The following is a 10,985-nucleotide window of genomic DNA, read 5'->3' on the forward strand; positions in this document are numbered from 1 at the left end:
TAAATAGTAAAATAAGGCTTGAAAAGTAATAAAGCAGATACCCGCATTTGCGTGCAAAAACTGCAAACGAATAGGCGCCATTAACGATAGACGCCAGCTTTCAAGTCGAACTTCCGGCGTTGTTAAATATATTTAGCACAATAAAACAAATTTCACAAAAGAAAGACCACAACCAAAACAACAGAACCAGAGATTAGACCAGCATATCATTTATGTATGTTAACAAAGATGCGCATTGCCATCGAAGTTCCCGAATCTGACATTGAACATCTGACTGATCACGTCTTGCCTGAAACCATGAGAAGAATTGAACAGCCAGCAGTTGGAGGAGACACGCAAAAACCAGGAGAATTACCCTCTCTAATTCATGATCCACTTCCTCAACCAAATGATTGGAAGTATTTGCAGCCTCAAAAGTGAGAAGAGTTGCAATTCGCGTACTGAGCTCTCTAGGAAGCCTATTACTTGACAAAACCCACATGCCTTTCTGCAGCTAACAATGACAACAGCTTGGCAAATTTATCTGCTACGTCAACTGACTTCTCGTTGAAACGGTTTAGCGAAAAACCTAATGAGTATTAAAATCTTTACTAAGGTGATTACTTGGATGTTCTCCACAAGCGTCTGTGAATTCTTTGGCAAGATCAGATGAGAACTCGCCAGAAGCCAGTCTTTCGGCGCCTAAGTTCTTTAAATAACTTACTCCCATAAAGTCATCTTCTTTACTCATATTGCAAGACTCCTAGGAAGTTTTCATAACTTTATACCATCTCACCACATCGGACACCTTGCGTATTTGTAGTGTGTCCAGTAGGAAACCCGGTACTTTGGGTTGAAGTCGACTTGAACATTTGCTACTTTTAAAATTCTCGGACGTATTTAAGACCGTAACGTTGGGGGGATCCGTAGTCTGTATCCCTTTGTAGCCAACACCTTCAGCATTTAATGGTTCAAATTTTTTCAAAGACCGAGGTGCCCGTTTTTCAAGGGGCATTGCACCACACCATAGATAAGAGAAACGCAATATTCCTTTGTTCTGCAAAGAAATTGCATCTTTTACATAGCTTGTTGATAAAAGTGAGTAAACAAGAGCTTGACTGTTTTCACTTAAACTCAGCAATTTCCACTCTACCTGGAAGCAAATTTCAACCATCGGGTGCGATCGGCATCTAACTTGTCAATGCCCTTAAATCCCGACAATAAAATTGCGTGTTGCTTAGACTGTCTAGAGTGGGATAATAAATCGCATTAAAACTACTACTCTGCACTACCTGTAGAAAATGCCCAGTCGGACAGAAGTTGTACTCACCCAAGGAGACTCTCTATCTAGAGCAGTTTGCTGGACGCCGAAGGCGGCTCCAAGCCAAAGTCCGATGGCGTTTTTAGCGAGACGCTCTGAGAAGCGTTGGAAGGCTCTCTGCCGTCGGATATGGACGGCTCGCACCGCTGTGAGGTATACTGTCCAGGCCCTCCACGCTCTCGCCTGCAGGGTCAGCGCCCAATGCCATAGCGCCACCTTCTCCAGTGATCGCACACGTTGCACCTCCTTCTGCGCCTCTACCCATCGAGCAAAGTAGTATACCTGACAAAATCAATGCATACGATCATCCGTCCATTCCAATCAAGCACACATCCAACTGAGTAATACGTTCACTGCCAGCATCACCTATAAGTGGAGCCTCAATCTTCCCGTCTGAACCCGACGGCACAAACATGCAACATGTGCCCCTTATCAGTTTATGAAAAGTGGCTGCACCACATCCTGTCGCAAACAGATGGATTGGGCTTAAAGCAGTAAATAAATCTAGGGTTTTCATAGTCCGATGACAATTACATTTGCCATTTTTTAGCTGCAGCCCAAAATAATGACAATTTGTGTCCTATTGAAATGATAAAGCATAGGGATATCTGTGATGGTTGATTTTACTTTGATACTCTGGAAAAGAGCTTACTAAGTTGGATTAACTGGATCAATACATTTCATTTTAGCAATCCTTGGATAAAACTCAAATAACTTAAATCAGTCTCACTGAACCTAATCAGATTGTCCTCTAGCTTGTTACAAAATGAAAGCTGAAAAACCTCTTTGCGGCTCGGTAAAACCGTACATCATTAGATTTTTCTATACCATGAATAAATTGATAGGAACTTTTCCACAAATACCAATAAGCACTGCCCACTCTTTCCTTTTATTCGCCTACGCACTCCCTACTTTATGCAACTTTCAATTTAAAATAAAGCGCGATGTGAATCAGTTCTCATCCTTCATTGCGATATCTCCCTATTTTGGATTGCTGATTCCAAAAAAGAGCCTGAGTATATCCCTAGTAAAGAAGTGACACAAGGTTCACATGCTTTTGCATAGCCTACGAAAAATATAGTTTACTCTACTTTAAAGGCAATGAAAAAAGAATTGGTCACTCACTCGGAGATGCATGTTGCGGAAGCAGTACGCCTGCTCGAGGAGGATGTTCCTCTCGTGTGCCTCAATCAATCGGTGACGCCAAGTGCGGAGGGCGGAGGCAAGAATGCGGCGCTGCGAAGCCTGTGCGGAGAACTCGTAGCGCTGGCTGACGCGCATCTCATTGCGCCAGCGCTGGAACACTATGCAAAGGAAGGGTCTCGCCGCGCGCCGCCAGTGCTGCCTCACAGCCTCCTCCACCTCCAGCCGCTCCCTTCTCAACTCGTGTCTCATCGAGCGCCAACGCACGAGGACCTGGACGGACAAGGAACCAGTGGCTGACGCAAAAAAATGGTTGTTTGTAAGACAAGTACTTATCTCCGTTGCATACCCATTGCACACAATATTAGCAAGTTTCACTATTTACAACTAATAAGGCATGTTAGAAAACATGTACCACTATTTAAAAGTGATAACTCTGAAAAGAAAATGTTTTTTTTTCTAGAATAATCAATAGGGCGACCAACGATGCTTTAATATGCTGCTCGCAAAACCAAGATCTGGATTCGAAATCTCAGACTTGTTCACTTTTGATAGCATGCAATACCATTAATAACCAAATACGTAAGTTCGAATGGCTTAACCTATGCACAGAAACTTCATGCAAGCGGAGATAATAACCTATATGATACTGGCCTTGAAAAGCATGAAACAATTAAATGGTGCATTCAACGCTCCTATTAATGAAAATTAAGCTTAGAAAAGCTCCTTGCACGATCCACGCGAGATCAGCCGTTCCATCTGCCTCTATGAAATTTCATGCAACTGTGTTAGCGATCGCGTTTGTACTTAAAATTCCTCCTGAGTCCGACTGAAATTAATATTGCTTCATGGAAGGAACAAGAAAGAAAGGCGTGGTCATAAAAGGGGAGAAATGGGATGGAGAGGAGAACAGACTGACTAACCTTACGAAGGAGACGTTTGTGACCACGTCGGGTCATGGCCTCGGCAATCCTCGTGGCGGTAGCCTTGACGTGAGCGTGGTGGCGCCAACGCCTCAGCACCCGACCCATCAGGTGCCTCTGATGCAGCGCGCGGACGCTGTAGTAACACTCATACATTCTTTTCTGCCTGCTCACCACCGATCTCCAGTGTCGAAGGGCAGTACGACATAGCCTCGTGTCCTTTGTCGCCTAATCATTATAACACACTAACTCCGAACGAGTGGATCAACTTTGGGAGGGTCTCCTGACATTCTTACAGCAATATCATGTCATAGTAACTCATGCAAAGCATTTCCATTATCAAACTATTTTCGATAAAAAAGGGTCGTCAACAGAGGGACTTTTTTTACAAAAAAGCATGCTGATATTCAAGAGATTTGATACTACGAATAATATAGTACAGTGATAAAAACTTGTCCAAAATGGTTCAGCAAAAGGGGAAACTGGAATTCATCCAGCCAAATTCATTTCCTCAACCTTTGCACAATTTGCGTTTACTATTCGTTTATAATCCTCAAAGTACATTTTTTAAAAGAAAAACTTTTGTGAGCATTCTCTGGGATACTCCGAGCCGGAAATATTGAAAGCGAATGAAATCACGTATGTGTAGGATCCCAAGGTGGAAAAAGATTACTAAGTTAAGAAAACGACGTAGCGCTGAGGCGACCGCGGATTATTTACGGGGTGGGTAGAATTAGCTTAAATCACTGCGCTTACGCTTCAAATTGCCAAACCATCAAAAATGCATCACTCATCTGTGTAAGCAATACCATTTTTAAATCTGCCACTGCAATGTTGGATGTATGGACCACACTTTTGTGGAACCCAATAATGCATTGTTGCGCTTTGGACAAAGAAAATAGGTGTACCTCAAAGTGCGCGACGGCGATGTGGATGGAGGTTCGGCAAGCGCAAAAGTTAAGCCAAGCGCGTAGAGCGCGTTGGAGGAGAGTCCGTCGGGTGTGAAAGGTGACAACGCTCTGCTGATGGAGAGCCAGACGAAGTCCGCGGGCCCGACGGATCCAGGCCCGCAGCACCCGCCTCAACAGGCGTCGTCGGTCGTGGGCCGCTGCGCGCCCCATCTGCTTCATCTCCTCCTCCGTTTTTGCCGCCAATGTCACTGCCGCCGGTGTTTCCGTCACCTGTCGCTTCCTTGACACTATCGCAAATGCTCGCATTGCCCGGAATATGCGATACATCAGCTTCAACCTGTACAAAGCACACAACACAGAAGCTGAATGGGGCTCTGTGCTGATGGGTCAATGCATAAGCATTGAATACTTTATGAGTGAGGTTCAACCGTCTTAAAATGAAAGTAAAATAACCCCTGCATGAATTTGAAAGCAAGCCATAAATTATATCGGTCGAAAACATTCTTGAACAAAATCAGCTTTATATTTAGAATGGTTTGCTTTCCCTTGAAAAAGAAATGTTTCGAATGGCGCAAAACAGCTCTTAAGAAATTCGCTACGGTAAAATTTCAAATGGGGTGTCATTATAATTTGTGAAATATTTTAAGCAATTGGAAATTAATCGTGGCTATTTATGGCTTTTCATACCCAAAACGCTGGAAGTTTAGTGACCCCATCAACATCGGTAGACCTCACTGGTGATTCTGCACTGGGTTAGCCATCGAAATAAGCACATAAAACAGTTCAATTGTTAACATCATACTCAGATTTACAGCGATATGACGCTTAGGGAAGTGTGTGTACCGGTAAAATGTGCTACTGATGAGCATCCTTTGGGCGGCCTCGAGCCAGAGACGGAGGATAGCGTGCTTTTGGCGGCGGCTGCGCTCGCATGCAAAGCTGTTCAATTTGGCCTGCTCCTTAGAGGATGGCGCCTGCGCAGGGTCCTTCCAAGCCTCGAGCGAGCGAATCAGACCCGTGACGCAGCCGAGCGGTGGACTGGCCCCGCGGACCCGTGGTCGCTTGCATGGTGCCGATCCCTGTGTGCGTACAATAGCCCTTAATGGGTTCTTAGAGTGATGCATATCTTTCACCCGCTACTTATTTGCTCCAAACCTCGCTAGTGCGATTCGCGTAACTGCACAAAAAATTAACAGGTGCGGTTAGTGATAAATTCATACCGCCATCATTGTTGGGTGATGATAGCCAGCAACAAATACATATTTTAGAAGCCGAGTAACCAACAAATTGTTAAAATGAAATTAAACAATGGTGACGATGGAGCCACGAATAAACCGAAATAAAGATGTAAATACTAAATGGATTCATAGGTTTAACAAACGCCTACCTTTGAAACTGGGCGAGCGTGTGAAGATGCATCTGTGGGCCAACAACTGCTGAGAATCTACAGGAAAGTAGCTTTCAATGTAAAAAGTCATTAAATAAATTTTGACTAGCAAAGCTACATAAGTCCTCGTTTGCAATAACAATAAAACAATTTAAACGTCACATTAAGACTTGGTGCGATGCGTAAAAACGCTTTAAAGGAAACATAAATTTCCCATTGGTTGAGAAGCGGATCGCAAACGCCTATGGACGAGGTATTCAGAGCGCAAAAAAAGCCAAAATAAACTTTCTAGTAGCTGTTTTTGCATAGCACTCAAGTCTTTGAGGTTCCTGTAGTGAATACGAAGCGTGTTAGAGGAAACGAATGTACTTTTCAGATATATTTACCCCCTAGATACTTTAAAACGCAATTTGAGGAGGATGTGCAGGTCGCGTGGTTTATGAGTTGCTCACAAGACATCGGTAACGATTAGTTACTAAGTGCTGCTGTTTTATTTTTTGTTAAAACATGAGACATCTTGTCAAATAGCTAGTAGCCTTCAAGTATTTCTCTTCCCTTAAGGTGGTCGATGATTTACGCAGAAGAGGAGCCACTCTCACCGGTGATTCGTTGTAGGTACCTAATGGCTGCCGCTGTAATGCGATCCAAAAGCTACTTATTTTTGAGAAATGCTTTAGGACTCGAAATAACACCATAATTTCGGCTAAAACAATGGATTGTGTGTTTTAACGAATCCGAATAAGTCCACTGTTTCAATCACATGGAGAATCGTAAATCGCTGTTTACGTATCAACTGAAGGTCGATAGGTGTTAAAGTACATCAAATGGATCTGCCTCGCCCTCCTAAATTTGATGTGACTAGAGAAAACCATGGCGACTTTAAAAATTTCCCAATGATTGTTTGCTTCAGGTATAAATACTCTTTACACTTAGTAGTGCTTTTTGCAAAGCAAGGGTGTTTAGATTGAAAAATGGAAGTTAGTGTGGGCAATCTAATAGGGGATATAAGCAACGTTCAATTGAACTGGTTCAGGTCATTGAACTCCCAACTCTTCGCTGCTTAGGCCTTATCCACCACACAAAATCTCTGCGCTTTAAATGGGTAAAGGTACAAAAATGATCACTTGGATTGCTAAGTTAAAACAGATAGTTATTGGGAAAATTGACTTTAATGGGCTAATAAAACGGTGAAATAGAATGGATAGATCGCTCGTTAATGTATAAATCAAGACGTGAATGGATATTCATTTATCCGTTTGTAGTCAAATGCTCTGTGATCTGTAAAAATTTCACGTGCTCTTTTCTGCTTCAGCTGACATCGACACGACCGAAAGTGTGGGGGCGGCACGCTTTAGGATAAATCCGCTAATAGTTGTAGATTGACCAAGGCGGGTAGACGCTTGACTTTCGCTTAAGCTTTGAATAAGGCACAAGTGCCACTGAAGCCGACTTATCCCAATTTGTAAGTGGTTATGCCAACAGACTGTGCTGTTAGTGGAATAACTCATACGTAGAAGAGGGTTATCAAACGCAGTACGATACCTGGATTTGATGCTCGAACGAGGAGGATCTGAAAAGCGATGGAGAGGTGCAGGAACTCTTTCCTAATCCTTCCAAAAATACAAATCTATTAAAACGTTTTACTTGTAACCTATCATTTTGTGTATACACAGTTACTTACTCCGAAAAGCGGGTTCTTCATGTGAAATCAGTTCAACTTTCTACAAAGTAATATACGCGCCCGTTAAAACCGTATGAGAATCGTACGCTTGCTAAATCCTTTATTTCATGGAGGGTTTGGCGGGCAGCATAGAAGTAAAGTTCAGTTTGGATGATGACAACAATTACATCAACCCTACTGAAAAGGGTAAGCGAAAGCCAGCACATAAATCATGACGGTAACGAAAAAATATCTGCTACGGATTCCATACCAGACGGCTCATTTCTATTATCGTCAGATCCAAACCCAGTCAAGATCTTTAGGCAGTTGATAACTAATTAACTCTTTTATACCCTAGATGCATTGTTCATCTTTAAATGAAGTTGACAAGTTAATTTCTGACATTATTCTTAAGATCTTTGCAGTATTTTTAGATTTGACTAGCTATTCTGGAAATCTCAAACAATCGTTTTTTTTAATATTTGCAGGTATAGTTGACAAGGCTCAAAAAAGGGTTGTAGAAGACATAAAATCACCTGCATTTTTATAGCAGAAAAACTTGCCTTGAATATCTTCGGTGTTTCAGATTGTAGCTAAAAAATAAAAGACGATTAAACGGAAGATATATGCAAATATCGACTAAGATACAAATACGCGTATAAGAATGGGCTTTCCTCACGGATAGAAGAGTTTGCAGATAGGTAGACTTTATGAATGTTCGGGATGTCACACCCGTGTATCCTTTGATAGGCTAGCATGTTGATCGGGCCAGGTTTAAATAATTAGCGGAATTCGGTGGCACCAGCGCAAAATACCGGACGCAATTAGTTTTTTTTTTGGATTTTGGACCGAAAACCCCAAAATGTCCTTATTTCTAAACTATGTTTGCCTCATTTTACCGCAACGCAGCTAAGAGAATGTTTCCTTACGTCCGAAACTAATACCGAGGCATCTTATGTACGGGATGCTTAACTCAATAAATTCTAAGGGATGTATAAAAGAGGAGCACTTTATCTTAAACCTCCAAAAGTATCAAAAGAGGCAGAGAATACGACGAATGAAAACGTATTCTAAAAAACTAGTATAGTGAATCATTTAAGGTGCGTGAGTTCACCTGTCATAAGGTGTAAAGGAGCGTTGCACATAGCAACAGTTTTACAATTTGAAGGGATCCGCAGCACAAGAACATGATTGTTGAAAAATAATTTCTGTAAAATCGGGAGCAAAACGAGTGTTTCTTCGTAATTAACAAACACGTGCAACCACACGCCAAATTTCAACGAAATTATTACCACGATGGTACGCGTCGTTCAAATGAACAGTGTCCAACAGTTGATCGCAAAAAAGGTATCGCTTAAACCGAGGCATCGACAAAGGAGAGTTTAAGCCAACAGCAATGTGATGACAATCAATAAGGGATAAACCATAACGAGGTTATACGAACCAAAAAACCTACAGTTATTGGGTCATGCGGGATTGCATTGAAAATACTTCGAGTCCAAGGCTGAAATTTAACTGAATGAAGCGGCGATTCTTCGAACAAAGCCTCAAAATGAAAAATTTGATATAAAGTTATGTGGTCGAATGAAATAATGTAAAACTTAGGTTCAAAATACCTGATCCTGTTCGCACAGAAAAAGAACAGGGTAATCCCTCTTTTGAAAAGTCTTAGGAAGCTCGGAGTTATCTATAAAGTAAATAGTTCAATTTCAATTGGTACACAAAAATCGTCTACCTATTAGGGCTGCCGAAATTGAACTAGCAACTCCTTTAATGAAACGCCGCCTAGAGCAAATAGGTGATAAAGCGGATTGAACAGGATCAATGTTCGCATCCATCACTGGCTTATCGCAGCACAACAAATCTGAAGGCCTTTGAGATTGATTGCTTTCCATAAATAGCACATCCTGTCCTGTTAGAGAATGAGACATTCCACAAAATTGATAGAACGGGCCTTCAGAGCTAAAGAAGTTTATAGAATGCAAGGCATGCATTACCCCAAAAACCCCAATCGTTATCGTAAGATGTGGGTAACACTGCCGTTTCCCAATAAAAGCACTCTGTAAGTTTTATAATGTGCCAATAACACCTAGAATCACTGTGTCTAATAAGATACAAAAAGCAAAAATGAAAACGTGCCTCCCACGTAACAATCATAGCAGACGATGGTGACGAAAATAAAAATCGCTTAAAAAGAAAAATAAATAGTCTACAAAAATTATCGTCAATTCTCACATGGGGAAAAGCTGGAACAAAAAGGCCCAATAAATGCAAAAAAATTGTCAAGTAAAGGCAAAATCATTATTATTACATTCCTCATTATGAATGGACATAAAGATAGGTGAGGGCAGAACCGCACTCACCTAACTGTCATTACACAACAAAATACAACGACTTTACAGGTGTACCATTATGACAGTATATCCACTACAAGAAACGCATCCCATTATTAACGAAAGTTTATGACTCATTTTCTCAAAAAAAATAAGGCGCACCTTAGCTAAGACAAAATTTTTCTGGTATTATAGGCAAATAAGAGGGTGTAAGAAATTGGACGAACATGAATTTTGGCAAAAAAACAGCACAAAAAACACTCCAGACTCTAGGCGACGCCCAATCAAATCGGCGCTACACCGATGGTTGGATCATGTAAACAAAATGGATCAATTAATACATTTGGCACGTGTTTTGACATAGTGCCAGCCTTTTCAAAATATTACACTAATTCACCTTTCTAAATTTGTGTCTCTCGTTAGAGTATGTTCAAATCTCTTGCGGTTAGCCCTAGTCACTATCGTTCTACCTTAAGGGCGTTTAAATATAAATGTTTGCATAGTTCAGAAAGTTATTGACAAAATGCTTTCGTAAAAGCAAAATAAACAAAAAAAATGGTTTTCACTTGTGTCGGAAGATAGGAAGTGTTCTGCAAAATCAGCAATAAAATGAAAACTCGAAAATGCGACCGCAGGATGGAAAAGTTTCTTTAAACTCTCTTGACCGTAACAAACCCTAGTGTAATTAACCTTGGCATCCCAAGTTATTTATGGCGTTAGTCACGTCATAGGAGCATGACGGAAGATCAATTCCCCACGCACAGATAAGTTAATGCTACTTGCATATCAGGGAGGCCATTCCAAAGAGTGAGTGAAGATACTTGAGCGCAGTATGTCTGAAATATCACGACAATTCTACTACGTCCGTAGATTTTTTTTGCTATGAAACTGCAGCGGTGGAAGAGGGAACTGTGCTAGCCATCTCCTGTGCCTTTCGCTTGTATCTGTAATAGCTGCTAAGAAGCAGTTTTTGATATAGAACGAGGTGCATATAATTTTGTTCTTACTTTAATGTATCGTCCTGAGACTTCTCTAAGGACGAAAAAAAAAATATTCGGGCAGAATATGTATTCGATACAGAGGATTTATTTCAGCTACTGGCATGGCCCAAAGGCCAGCCCACCCAGCGTGGTACAAGAAGACTAATTCAAAAGTTCAAAAGTGGCGCCTCACTAATACCGAGGGGTAGACCACCATCATATTACACTGATACTGACCAGTTACATATCCCTGGATTCTGGCTTGCTGATATAGAGTTGGAGAAGGTACCGCGTATTCACTTAATCGACACCTTTATGTAATACGATAGTGGTTTATCCCTCGGTTCT

At 41.4% G+C, this 10,985-nt stretch overlaps 1 protein-coding gene across 1 annotated transcript; it reads right to left on the bottom strand. All coding sequences in view use genetic code 11, as the record gives it.

Moving 5' to 3' along the window:
* Window positions 1–193: 193 nt before the first annotated feature.
* Window positions 194–10,355, bottom strand: EGR_00207 (hypothetical protein; the record flags this gene model as incomplete). Its single annotated transcript, XM_024489456.1, is given in 16 exon segments — window positions 194–289; window positions 356–449; window positions 466–568; window positions 604–742; window positions 761–1,036; window positions 1,310–1,582; window positions 2,426–2,716; window positions 3,367–3,594; window positions 4,275–4,614; window positions 5,121–5,375; window positions 5,665–5,721; window positions 7,207–7,268; window positions 8,941–9,011; window positions 9,060–9,278; window positions 9,322–9,428; window positions 10,333–10,355. 16 exon segments carry the CDS (start codon window positions 10,353–10,355, stop codon window positions 194–196), a joined length of 2,634 nt encoding a protein of 877 aa, XP_024356134.1.
* Between the last annotated feature and the right edge of the window lie 630 nt (window positions 10,356–10,985).

This window comes from Echinococcus granulosus (assembly GCF_000524195.1).
Source record: "Echinococcus granulosus chromosome Unknown EG_S00001, whole genome shotgun sequence".
Taxonomy (NCBI): Eukaryota; Metazoa; Platyhelminthes; class Cestoda; order Cyclophyllidea; family Taeniidae; genus Echinococcus; species Echinococcus granulosus.